The sequence below is a fragment of the Arthrobotrys flagrans genome (assembly GCF_004000055.1).
Source record: "Arthrobotrys flagrans strain CBS H-5679 chromosome Unknown unitig_3, whole genome shotgun sequence".
NCBI lineage: Eukaryota > Fungi > Ascomycota > Orbiliomycetes > Orbiliales > Orbiliaceae > Arthrobotrys > Arthrobotrys flagrans.
Genome location: NW_027137547.1, coordinates 1,848,490 through 1,862,217, shown reverse-complemented (window position 1 = coordinate 1,862,217; position 13,728 = coordinate 1,848,490). Strand labels below are relative to the sequence as shown.

At 47.9% G+C, this 13,728-nt stretch overlaps 3 protein-coding genes across 3 annotated transcripts; all 3 read right to left on the bottom strand.

The window, feature by feature from the left end:
• Window positions 1-3,615: 3,615 nt before the first annotated feature.
• On the bottom strand, window positions 3,616-8,419 carry DFL_001929 (uncharacterized protein; the record flags this gene model as incomplete). The annotated part of the gene is made up of 3 exons (XM_067630634.1): window positions 3,616-6,390; window positions 6,467-7,133; window positions 8,184-8,419. 3 exons carry the CDS (start codon window positions 8,417-8,419, stop codon window positions 3,616-3,618), a joined length of 3,678 nt encoding a protein of 1,225 aa, XP_067493259.1.
• Window positions 8,420-10,547: 2,128 nt separating this feature from the next.
• DFL_001928 (uncharacterized protein) lies at window positions 10,548-11,883 on the bottom strand (the record flags this gene model as incomplete). The annotated part of the gene is made up of 3 exons (XM_067630633.1): window positions 10,548-11,015; window positions 11,093-11,657; window positions 11,744-11,883. The coding sequence occupies 3 exons, from the start codon at window positions 11,881-11,883 to the stop codon at window positions 10,548-10,550; spliced, it is 1,173 nt and encodes a 390-aa protein (XP_067493258.1).
• Window positions 11,884-13,014: 1,131 nt separating this feature from the next.
• On the bottom strand, window positions 13,015-13,725 carry DFL_001927 (uncharacterized protein; the record flags this gene model as incomplete). Its single annotated transcript, XM_067630632.1, has 4 exons — window positions 13,015-13,048; window positions 13,119-13,238; window positions 13,306-13,626; window positions 13,688-13,725. The coding sequence occupies 4 exons, from the start codon at window positions 13,723-13,725 to the stop codon at window positions 13,015-13,017; spliced, it is 513 nt and encodes a 170-aa protein (XP_067493257.1).
• Between the last annotated feature and the right edge of the window lie 3 nt (window positions 13,726-13,728).

Sequence of the window (13,728 nt, the reverse complement as noted above, 5' to 3'; positions counted from 1 at the left end):
GTACCGATCAATCTCTTTGTCATATCTCGCTTTTTCATTGGGAGTTCCAAAGTTGTAAGAGATATATCTCGGTGGGTATCAAATAATCGGATAATTGATCGAATTCATCATGAGAAAAAAAGAAGAAAAGCATTCGTTCATACATATCTTATCATGCAAAGTTCTTTCTCAACATACCACATCCTCTCTAGACATACCTTCCTTTCGTAAGCTAGAAATTGGTAAAGTAGTGGTAACCAAAAGTTTCTTTTCCTGATTCCATAATCCACATGTTCCTTGCAACCTGTTGGATGTTTTTTTATATCATAGCCACAGTCTGGCCTGCGGCTAACTACTGGAGTATGTATATTAGCTATTCTCTGCACCAAAGTTAACCGTCTTGTTGAATTTCAACTATTGTTAATGATTTTATTCAAATAAGTAGCTTATCAATCAACTTTTTAGTTTCACAAATTTTGGCACGGTTACCTAGATTAGATAGGCACAGTCGACCCAATGCACCGCTGAATTATTGATAGGCACGCGCACAGTCCGGGCATCCTTTGGAATCTTTAGTTTAGGTGCGTCTCACTTTGATTGTCCTTCAACGTTATTACCTAGTTGAGCCTTCGGTTCGAATAGGGCATATCGATATATCATCCGTTCGTAGCACAGACGCATATAACAATATGGTGCGTCTTGCTCCTTCAGATGAGAATAAAACCCAAAGGCCTGGATTCAATGCCCAAATAATGAGGCTTGAAAGGTAGCAGCTCCTGCGATCAAACGAAAAACAATTGGTTTCGATGGAACACACCGTTAGCTAAACACCAATATACCGTGGGTATAATTAATACTCCAGCCCGAGATTAGACTGCAAATGGAGCTGTGGTGATATCTTGTATATAATATATTGATTCCTGCCTCGTGCCGTTGTAGTTGCAGCGTAGGGGGGCTCGTGATATCTGGTCTTCATAAGTTTACACAAGACCGCTGTTTTCAATATTGTATGTTAGTGAATGCGTCTCCTACATCCCAGTATTCAGGAATCGGTTCCTAAATTTCAAAATTAAAAGCAATCCATCTAGATATCTCGCCCTTACCTCCGAAACCAGGTCACGGTGCAGAGGTGATATCTTCAAATGTAGGGACAGCAGACCCATCGAACTTGAAACCAAATATCTCAAAAGATGTCACTAGAGCGATCATGAGCGATGTGTTTTACACGTGGAGGGCCTGGTGCCCTGAGTTCCGTTGGATGATGGGATGTATGCCCCAAGATCCTGCGACTCATCCTAGGATCGAAGGGATGCAGCGCCCAGACCCTTTGGGCCCCAAGAAGCACTCGCCCTTCCGTTATGCCAAATACAAGTGTGATATTTGTCTTTGTGCCGAGCAAGGCGACATGATTCCAAATCTTTTCAATCAAGATAAACAATTTCGATGTTCACCGGAACATATTCCCATGAGATGCACATTATAGTTTGGTGAGTACGTAGCACTATTTTGACAGTCCAATTTCAGATTTTGAAAAAAGAAAAAAAAAAAAAAAAAAGAAAATTTCCACTAACGATTTCGAATCGTCCAGGCTGCTGCTGCGAGGTTACGATGCGCCACCCTGGATTTGTGCCAGGTACCACCATAGAAGAGTATCAGCATTCACTAGACGATATACCTTTTTTGTAAAAGCTCAAAACCCAGGTTGGCACTGGCAACCAGTGGATGGATTTTCCATGTCATGGAACGGAATGAAGTCCGAGAACGGTGGTAGCTCCAACAATTATAACTAGGCTACGTCTGGAAAACAATTGGTGCCGGGGACGAAGGAACCGTATTGCTTGGAAGGCCCGGATGAGTTCAACCCTCAGCAAAGGGACTTGGAACAGCTGGGAAGCCCGTTTTTGGGATACGGAAGGAGCTCTGGGTCCGGACTGGCCTGGGAGAGATCCGATACGGGAGAGGAAGGTACCGGGCGAGGCCCTCGAGCTCACGAGGTCACTGGGAATGAGGATGGCTCCGAAGAAGGTGCAACGAGCAAAAGCCTAGCTTGTGATCTATTTAAGCTTAAATTCACGTTCAGTACCTGTACTTTTTCAAACACGTGCATGTGCCTAATTTATAGTATCCTTTTACCTAGCCTCGAGTCCAGTCTTCTACCTAGTCCCGTCCTCTATTCGGACAGTACCTATATAGGTACCTAGATACGTAGGCAGCGATATTACAATGAGAGAGAAATGCAACATCAGGATTGTGTTGGGGGCTAGCGGGCGAGGAATTTTCCAGTCCAAAAAACCTATTCATCCTTTCCATGTGTGTATCCTATATTGACCTTTTCTATATTCCGTATTCCATCCATAGTCGCCTTTCCCATATCCATCCCGTCCATATCCAACCTTTCCACGTCCACCTTTCCCATATTAACAACCTGTGTGGCAGCCCCACGATTTGACCCATATCTAGCGCAAACGGCATGAATCCTGCGGACTGGATTCGTATGCGGAATTTTTGACCTGGAACGGTGCATTTTCCCGTTTTGCATTGTAACCCATATTCGCCTTTTCCATATCCCACCTCCCCGTATTTCAAACCGACGTAAACAGTAATAAAACAAGAAAGAAAAAAAAGAATGCAAGAGAACCTGTTCATTCTGGTGGTACATGAATTCGATTCAATTTGATATTAAAAATCTCAAAAAAGGAGGAGACAAATGTTATAAAAAAAAGAACACAATCTCCCTTTACCTTTAATATCGAACACCCGCTCCATCCATCCATCCCATCCATCATTCTTCCCCGTTACACCGAACGTATAAAAAACACACAAGAGGCTATCCCGCAAAAATAAAAAAATAAAAAAAGGATAAAATAAAACTCCAATCCGTCTTTCCGAGTCCTGTCAATATGAGGGTTTTCTCCGTGGTATATATGTTGATAAAAAAGCATAAAAAAAGCAAAAGTGGAGTGATGTTAATGTATTAAAAAAGAAAGTCTCTGTGGAGATTTGTCGGGTATCGTGCAAGAGACATCGTACATCATAAAGAGAAGGAACAAAGTATCAATGACGCCAAAGTAACATGAAATTTGTGGGGGTGGGGTATGCAACATTCTTAGATTTCTGTTCTCCCGGAGGAGCTTGGGGTATAGGTGATGTCTATAAAAATGGGAAGGAGATAACAAAAAAAAGGATATTCACGGCAAAAAAAAATGCAACAGGATCCATCTCTCAAACTGTCGGGGAATAATGCATCAGGTAGGCATTTAGATATAAAGAGGGGAAAAAAGAAAGTTGAATTTATCACAGACAGAAAGAACGCCCCAGTTCATGCCAAATACACCCAGTAATTATTTAATAAAAAAGAAAAAGAAACTTCCAGATGACATGCAGCCGAATAAAAACATCAAGCGCAAAAGCGAAAGGGGGAAGAGAGTATTAAACAGACAGGGTAGAAATGAACGCCGCCAAGTTGAGTGACGCGGGGGAAGTAGAAGAAAACCAGTAGATTTGCGTGTCTCTCTGTGAGGACGGCTAGGCCACAGAATCACTGAGAAAAGAAGATAAAAAGACGATAGATAATCCAGATAATTTAAAGCTGTGGAAAAGCAAAGGAAGGCCAAAGGGAAACAAACACAGGAGGCTTTACCCCTTACTGTTTCCTCTCCTCTTATTTTCATCCAAAACTTCGGCTCCTTCCTCAAAGAATCCCTCGTCGCCGAAGGCATTTGCTGTCGGATCCACACGCTTGATGCCCTTCTTCCTTGACTTCCTTCCGCCTGTACCTGCAGTAGTGACCTTCGTTGGTTTTGGAAGAGTATTGATCGAGGATGCCGACGGAATCTCGTATATCATCGGCTCTTCGACAACCTCCGAGATCTGAGGTGGAGCAGAGATGCGAGAGTTTCTAGATCTAGACGATTTTGGGAATTGTGGCTGCTGTTGATGTTCCTCGAGTCTCATGCCGCTCTCCATAGCCTCGACCAAACCATCGCTGCTCTCCACGAATTCCACATCGCCTTTAGCGAAACCGATATCCAGTTTTTCAAGGGGAATGTTTCTACCAAAGACCCAAACAGTGTCGTTAGATGGCGCAACATTGAGATGCCAGGTAGAACTGGCAGCGATAGAGTTTTCTTCCTTGAAAACCGAAAGGGTAACGTGGCGGTCAGAGTGGATTGGAGGGTATGGAGGGTTGGTATCAATCTCAGCGTAAGAAAGTGGTGTGTCGATATGTTCCTTTTGCAAGTCCTTGGTCTTGGAGGCAGGTGCCGGTATTTTTCCGCCCCAGTATCCTAGCAATACGGTTGGTTCAGCCTTCGTGGTTTCTTCGCCAACTGAAATCGGAGAAGTGGGTTCCTCTTCGTCTTCCGTCGGTTCTGGAACACCGGCGGGGACACCCTCCGGCAAACCTGGAAGCTCATACTCCAACCAGCCGTTAGTAACAACGCCGCCATCGTGAGATGATGACTTTCTTCTGGCAACCGTAGAAGTCTTGCTCTCGTAGATCCTCAAGGACCCGCCTCCGATCATTGCGACATAACCGTATTCTTTCCCACCGAGGAACTTGACGAATCCCATTCCCGGTGTTCCGGGTCCGTAAGGGAGGGAAACACGATGAAGAGTGGCATTTGCTTGAGGTACTGAGTTACTGCTGCTGCCAAGCGTACTGTCCTTCCCGGTACTCGTGCCATAACCACCGACGCTGCCGCTCGAGCTTCGTCTCCTCCGACGGGCGGCAACGACGAGCGGCTGAGCGTTCGTCAACAGACTTGCAGCAGCTTGTCCGGCCGAGCTGACCATACCGCTAACTCCACCTTGCTGGGGCTTTGGTTGCGGGATGGATCGCTTCGGTGGTGGCCATTGGTAAGCGTTGCCGGGCATATCGTAAAAGTGAACGGTTCCTTTCTCAGTGACAATGGCAAGTTTGTCTCCCTTCGGAGCTGACCAAACTACATCAATGACGTGCGCGACCGTCATGCGGGTGAACCTAGCGATTTGTCTGACATGCCTACCAGCGTGATGACCGTTTGCGAGTCTACCGTTGACGGAAATAGCGGAAGCATCGACAGCGCTAGGGCTAGATTTCCCGCCCTTTGAATGAGCGTTTGCGGATACGGGTGGTTGATGCATAGCCTTCAACAAATCCCAGACATGAACCACATCTCCCTTGTTGCTGACGACCAACAAAGCCATCCCGCCGGGTGCAAAGGAAAGGAAGCTGGCTCCCTGCAAAGGCTGGAACGTAGTCTGAGGGGTCAGCGGCTCATTCTTCTGATTCTGAGCCATGCCCTTGCCTAGATCCATAATCGAGATAACGACGGGCTCCGAAGAATTAGCAGTTGCGAGACCAGTATTGTTCCCATTACCCTGGTATCCGTTCTTTCCAGGGGAGATGCCACTACCAGGGCCAAGGGATGCAAGTTCCCGCTCTCGCTCCCGCATCTCCTGCACCTGCATGCCGAGCGCACTGACACCATTGTTGCCTGCAGGATTCGGACCGATCTTAACACCAGCACCCGGTGGACTGTTGCCGTTACTGCTACCGGCACTGCTGTACCCGTTCCAGTAGTTCTTCATGGCACGGATTCCTTGTTCTCCCATCCACTTAGCGCCCCTGATGACCTCTTGTGTAACCTCTCTGGCAACGCGGTTCAAAATTGGCTCGTCTTCAGGGACGTCGACATACGTATTAGCCTGTGGCTGTGGGACTGCCGGGTTTGGCAGATGTGGTGCACCGATTGCGGTTCCCCCGACGGATGGGAAAGGAGTGCCCATTCTCAAAGCTTGGGCGCCGGGTGAAGGAGGACAGTAGGCTAACCACCTGCCTTCGAGGGAGAAGATTGGCAACCCAGCTTTAACACTCGGTAGGTTCTCACCACCATATTCAGCATTGAAGCTTCCGGAGGAGCTACCCCTGCCCTCTACGTAGATATTCGTCCAAACTTTGCCCCAGCAATGCCATGATCGGTCCTCGGTTATTCCAGATCGTCTCTTGCGCGCTCCTGCAGGTTTCGCGTCCGCGAATAAGAAGACTTCACCGGTTCCCGCAATTCCCACGGCGACAATGTTTCCGGTACCGCCAATGTTTGAAACTTCAACTCGGATTCCAAGAGGTGGAGGAATACCACTAACTCCAACTGGAATGTACGGTGACTTATACAACGTAGTTACGTGAGTTCTTCGTGACAGTGAGTAAATCTCTACGGACGTTTGGTATTCTTCTGCCTGATGCCGCGGAAGCTGGTCCGAAGACCTATTTGAAGCAGCACTCGTAGGCCTCGAGTTTTCCGATGGGGTCGGCGATCCGTCCTCGTTTTCGTCGTCCGCGTGTTTCGGGACAACTGGTGAGTGCATAACGAGGCAGATCAGTGGGCGTAAATGAGCGTTGGGGTCATCTCGTCGAGGCGTGGGCAGAATCTATGAAATGACGTCATTAGCATCTGGCACCAAAATCCCCAAACCCCATGTGGCTATCAGTAATATATTTTCTTACCTTAGCACCGATAACGGTTCCAGGCAGACCACTCATCCTGGCAACAAGCTCCACGACGCCCCTTCCAACTTTCCAAACGTCAACACCGCCTTCCCAGCCCAAACAAACAACGTCAGTTCCAACGACACCATTCCCCGAAGCTTTCTGAGCTGATTCCGAACCAATAATTCCTTCAAGATCATCCAGTATATCGAACGAAAATGCCCATCCGCCATCTCCGGGTCTCAAATGTCCCGAATGTGCCGGTGGCCGTGGTCCACCTCTTCCGGACAGATGACTAGGCGTCGGACTGGTAGCGTACACGCTAGTACCCCTCTGATCGGGAAACGAAGGGTAGGTGACATGATGCTGTAAGGCCCGTCCACCGGGACCTGTTGGCGGGCTTATCGCATGAGGTGTTCCACCGCCGGCACCACCAGGTATATGGGAATGATACGATCTGGGGAAGGAGTTTGGGATCGAGATATGGTTCTGGTGGTTACCGTACTCCCCTGCCGGCCCGTGAAGATTTGGAGAGGTACCTAAGAGTTGTGGCGATACGGACGGCGGAGGAGAGTTACCCAGAAGATTGAAGGGGAGAGAGGAGGCAGTTGTGAAGGCGGAGAGTAGCGGAGACGTTGTCTTCTGCTGGACCTGTTGCGGCTGGACCTGGGGGAAGGTTCTATTACTGTCGTCCTCGGAGTAGCGCGGTTTGCGACGAGGCATGAGGTTAGCTTTATTTTGTTTTGTCCTTGATTGGATATGAATCCGAAAGCTAGTGCTAGCTTGTGTTCAAAGGGAAATGTCCCCCCTCGAGGAGGGTTATCGGATCGGATCGAACGATTTCAGGGAACAACGATACGGTAACGATCACAAAAGAAAAACAAAAAAGAGGTTGCAAGTTATGGAAAGGTAATCTTCAAAGGCTGCTAGGAGAAATCGCACTTGGCTTCTTCTCCTTCTTCGAAAAGGGAGATTTTGTGGATTTGGAAATTGTGGGTTAAAGAGTGGAACGGGATGAAAGCAGCGTGAGGAGCAGGTTTCAAGCAGCAATGGTATCAAAGCGTCAACGTCGAGCGATGTGTTGGTATGAGGTCAGATGCGTTGTGATCAACAGGCAGGGCAACTCGGGGCAGATGCAGATGTCGATGGATACAGTATATATGGGCAAGTCGAGAGGGCATGACGCTGACTGCATGATACATAGAAAAGGCCTCAAGAACAACATGGGCACCCCGTCGGGTGCCTGCTTTCTGCCTCGTTCCTGCTCCGTGCCTGGGAAGGTTGGTCTGTCATTCGCCGCTAAACTGCGTACCGCCCCTACATCAGATGACTCAAGCAGGACTCCAAGCTAAGGGGTTAGTTTAGCTAGCCTCCATGCTACGTAAGTACCACCACATCACTTCACTTCTTCTTTGAGGATAGCGATGTGATGGCTCGAACCGAAGCTTGGTGGCTTGCTTACTACCCTACTTGGGGACCCGTTCTGTTGCAATGTAACTCGCAGCAGCAGTAGTTCATGGGAAACCCACGGCGACAGGCCGATGATGTAACAGCAAAGCAACAAGAGCTAGAAATGGAGAGCTAAGGGGGGGAAAGCACTAGCACTAGCACTAGCAGCAGAAGTAACTACTACGAGGGTCTGGGTGAAAGGGATAATAAAAAAAACAATAATAACAAATAGTAATGATACAACTATGATTCGTTATGAAGAAACGCTGAACAACAAGCTACTCACAATTCCCTAGGGTATATCTTGAGTCTCCCACCGATCAGACTCTTGCTATCAATGTTGCCGTTGTTATTGTTGCCGTTATTATTACCACCGGACTGACCACTACCAGGTCCAAAATGATTGAGACTCTGCGCTTGGGCTCTTTGATAGAGAGACTGGCGTTGAGCGACTTGCTGCTGATAGGTATTATTATAGGGGGACGTGGGATTCGGGGCGTCAAAGGAGGGAGGTGCTGGCATTAAGTCGGCACTTGGCACTTGACGGGAGGCCAAAAATTCTAGTTGTCTTGTTCTTGAATTACTCGTTCTACTTGCTCTCCTAGACTATTGCAGTATTCTAGCAATATACTCGGAGAGGAGGAGAAGTAGAAGAGACGAAGAACTAAGAGAGCGAATATGGTGTGGACGGGTGTAATTGTATCACACCGGTCGTCCGTACGTTTGGTTCGATTAGCTAGCCAAACAAGCTGGCGATTCGATTCAGTCGTTGGATCGTTTCGTTGGATATCTTTTCGTCAGAAGGCTCGGTTGGTTTCTTGTAAATCTGATGGGTTATTAAAAATGATTGGAAAGATTGAATGGAAGAAGAGGAGGAAGTAGAAGAAGAAGCAGGAGTGATAGATATGTTATAAGAGGTTCGGGATGGAGCATACTAACCGCTCCGGGTCAAGCAAGGAACCTGAACCACCCGAGACGAGAAGATTCGATTGGATTGGAGCGACAGATCAAAACCAATTAAGGCACAGCTACCAATCAAACCGGGTGGCGCTGTTGAAGGATTCTATGCGAATGATATAATTCCCTTGCCTTTTCACAATATATATAAATCAAGCGGTCAAAGAATAGTAGTACAAGATGGCAAAGTAAGTTGTATTAGATGATGATGATAATGATGAGAGAAGACGGACAGTCGAGTTACATATTAAACGGGGGGGTTGGCCATCCTTCAGCCGGCTGCGACTACTGCTTCTTCATCTATACTATTCTATCCCCCCCCAAAAATCATACCCACTTAATTATCATAATTATCACTAAACCTCTTATACATATTACTCTATCACAGCCACTGTCACAGGAGAGAGGCACCGAGACAGAGAGGTATCGGAGAGTGGTGTGGTAAGTGAGGGGAAATTGCGTTCGTTCGTCCAACCCCCACCAGATGAGGAGGCCATGCATTGACACCCACCCAATGAGACGGTACCCCTCGTCCCACACACCGCAGGCCATGCCGCGTCGGGAATATATTCCTATCTGTAGATGATATTCCTGCGCCGTCGGGAATGCCACTACACCCACTTCTAAGTGTAGTTACTGATAACCCATGGCCATTACATACCGGTTACGTCGGTACCGGTTGACAGAGCGTCTGTCTACACCGTCCTTCTCTTTGTTGGGAAAATGATATTTCACAAAACATTAAAATAAATGACCTAGTTGTTTTTTATATTCTGCTTGCAATCTTTCGTCCAACCCACAACAGGCTTTTTTCGGTTCTTTCGGTTCTAATATTTGGTTTACCTATCGCTTCGCATGCGTATCTTTTCTCGGTTCCCTTAACAGTCACTGGCTACAGCTCTGCATGCACATGCCATCTAGGTATGGGATGTATGTACAATGTATGTATGAGTATATATGTCTGTCGGTATGGGATGTAATGTATGCGGAGGATCTGATTGTCTAATCCGTTGGGACCTGTTGAGATCCACTTGGCTTGGGCCGCGGTTCGCATTCGAATACCTCTTCGCTGTTACTAATACAGCCAATCTACGCAGCTTACCACCCCTAGTGAGGTAGCAAGCATACAAGCTGGCTACCGTGCTACTGCTGTATACTAAATGTTTATAATGTGCATTAGTTCCTCAACGCCATTCCATTCTGTATACAAATAACCCTCCCCGAAGATAAGGTACTAGTATAGTAGTATACTTGGTAAGAATAATTGGAAAAGAGAGAGAGAGAGAGAGAGAGAGAGAGAGAGAGAGAAGAGAACGGCTTCATTATAATTTTTTCTTGCTCACAATCCACGGACGCTGTTTTTAATCAAAAAAAGGCTAGAATTTGAAATTCAAAAACGAAGGGAAAAAACGAAACTAAACACCCATGAATCATCGTAGAAGTTCGAACGGACAGAGAGGCGAGGGGATGGAAAGACGCAAGAACCCGACGAGGATAAAAGTATCGAACAACGAGGTAGGAGTCAAAAAATCCCATCATTCCCATCCCTTCCGTCGCTGTCGTCCTCCGTCACACAATAACTGCCCGAAGAAAGAAAAGAAGACACCAAAATACCCAGCGGAAAGAGAAAAAAAGAAAAGGTCGACAAGGACAGGGGCTATGTATATATGACTGTAGTACCACTCCCCCCAACCTATTTGCCCTCTTCCTCTTCCGCAATATTCAGCCCGCTCAGCGCCTCCGCCAGCTTGGGGTTCTTCTTAGAGGCCGAGGGATCAATCGCCGCCGCAGCCCTCGAAAGCCTTTCCGTACGATGCTTCATCCCCTCCGCAAGCAGCGTTGTAACATCCTCAACCGTCTTACCTCGCGTTCGCAGTCCCGTCCTCTCCCTCCCAAGTTCCGTATCCTCGTTGATAGTCCTGAACACCTCTGCCGTCCCCTGGTAGATCGTCTTGTCAAACCCGCCTTCCTCGTGGAACGTATCCGCGATTTCCTCCATCTCGCCGACCCAACGGTACGCCTTGGGCGGCATCTGAACGATGGCATTGTTGACAAAGCTGGAAATCAGGGGAGTCTTCTCGGCGAGCTGGTCCTGCAGCGGCTTGAGCAAGCCCAATGATGAAGCCGTCGTAAACGACTCAATCGCAAGAGCCGTCAATCCCTTTTGAAATCCCCCCCATATTAGTCAAAATCACCTCTCAAGTATAAAACCGATGAAATACAGATGTGCACACGCACCTTCGTGAGACTCGCAAAGCACATTTTAACCCCACTCGCCTGTCCAATCTCGTTTCCAACCCACTTAACCCCCAAAACCCTCTCCAAAACCTCTCCATCATCCTCTTCAGTCTCCACAAGTGTAGTAGCGTCATCATGCTCATTGAACGCCGTCAAGGACAGCTTGGACGGCCCGCTGAGCATAATATTGGGCTTAAACCACTCTCCATTGTGCGGATCCAACTTTGGCGGACCTCCAATAATCGCTCCGTCAACAAAGACGATTTTCCGCCCGGCAGGATTATTAGCAAGTTGAATATTGATACCGTTGAATAGAGCAGCGATAGCACGTGATGTGGCTGGAGATGTGGCGTTCAGATCAAGGAAGTAGAGAGGAGCAGGTGGGTGTTCCGGGGCGATGGCCGCTGAAGCAAAGCTAACGGCTGCCTCTGCGATCCTGCGAGCGGTGCTGATGGCTTCGGAGGGTGGGACGATGGAGAAGACGTAGGTACATTCGGCAACGATGTCTTCGTCGGATGGGTAGCAGTGGAATTGAGCATCGCGAGCCCGTGTGACCGTGTACTCACTACAATATATTAGAATTCATAGGCATCCGATATCTAGATCCCCAGCTCGGGGTTATGATAATGAAGCGAAAGAGGATAGAAGTACCTTCGACCGAGTAATTGAGTAGCGACGGTATAGCCGTAGTGTCGGAGCATTATGCCGATACCCGTACCCATCTCTCCGGGCGTCAAAATGGCGACGGTAGGCAGGTAGCGGCTGTCGAGCTGTTGCTGCTGGTCTGCCATCTTTACTGCTGTCTCTTGCAGAGGCACCTATTCAACCTGTGGATTCCGTATTCTCGATCGTGATGATAGTGATGAAGCTTTTTGACAAGAAAATAATAGCTGCGGGCGAGTGAATGAGTGATTAAGACAAACACGGGATCCTTATTTTTATATAATCGAGCGTGGGCTTGAATCTGGGGAGTCTTAAGAATGAAGTTCTGGAGAACGGTATTTTAGGCGGTTCCTCCTTGCTTTATGACGAAATTCACGCCTAGCGCCCGCCTGGTTTATCGATACGCCTGCCGGCTCCCAGTGGCTACCAGCCAGCAGCCAGGCTGGAGCTCCCACCACTTCAACAGAACAGTAACAGGTGGTCATGGCCGTGGATAATAAGAACCGTGCTATGCAATATCCCATCCCCACGGCACGGTCTCCTCGATCTCATGCACTGCTGTGCTGTCTTATTATAAGCTTGCCCGGCAATTGCAGCCTGGTAGCTTAGTGGTGTGAATTCGAGGAAATCACCCTGGTATCACAGGGTATTTAAGCTTAACCCTGCATGAAATCGGCAGAACGGTGGGGGGAATTTGGAAAGTATCACGTCTCGCAGCCATCCCATCTCCCCACCCGGCCTCACTCCGACGTCCCTCGAAAGAGTGGGAGAACGAAAGAAGGACACAAGGAAGGAATATTACATTTCGTTCATTCGCGGGGGGACATTCGAATATGTAAATGAAAATATGTTTCTCACCGAAAGTAATAAAAAAGAGGCCAAGAGGGAGGAATAATTATATATAAAAAAAGCAAAAGGTTGCAGCATGCTCTCTAGATAGACAGAAAAAGGTAAAAAAAAGAATACGAATACCGTAACTCCGTGTTGTACAGTTTAATATCATAAATCTGATGGCTCTGGAAGAGCCACCGTTGTTCTCTTCCATCGCCGTGCCAGCGTGTCTCGTCTCCTTTCTTCTCGGTTTCCAGTTTTTCAGCAAAAGGTACCTACTGGGAGCTTAAAACGGAGGCAACAGCCGCCGCGCCGCCACTGTTGCCATGATCCCAAATAGGAGTAGACAAGGTAGAAGACACGACACCGTTGGCGGCTGAAGGTTTTCCATTACTCGAATTGTATCGCGTGTCAGGCCATTCCTTCTCCTAAAGAAGCTCCTCGCAAGTCCAATCCTCGTAACTATAATATACGCCGTCAACATCTAAACTCTAGACCCTACGTAAGGATTAGGGGTAGGGCGAAGACTTACTAGCCGTCAGGGAGGTACCGACGGACGACCAAAGGAATCTTCTTCTCATTCAGCTCCTTCAAAGCGATTTGAAGAGGATCCGTCTGTCCTTCCGTGTCAACCAATACCGGGGCATTCATACTATCCAATCCATTAGTCCCCAAATCCAATCCAATCTTATTCCACCCAGAGGAAGGAATCGAAGTACCTGATCTGTAGAGCCCGAGTCCCTAACAACCGGGCCCTCTCATACTTCGTCATGTAAGGCGTAGTAGTCCTCTTATCATTAGGGATCTTTTTCTTATTTTCATCCACAACCCCACGCCCTTGCCCGGAAGCCATAGCAGCCACATCCCCGGACGTGACAAAATTGTCGGGGCCGGTACCGTGAGTTCGCATCCCGTTCATGCCATTTGAGTCGCCGACTTCCTCATCTCCTTCCTCGGCATCGTGTTCTTCGCGATCGTAGGGTTCGTTATCTTCGAAGTGATCGTCGTCATAGTGGTCTTCCTCGTACCCTTCGTTGAATCTGGAGAGTACCTATATTAGCAAGGTTTAGGTGGCCAGAGCTCAAAGTGAGAAGGACATACTCGGCCTCGCCGCCATCGTCACCACCGTAGTCAGACATTGT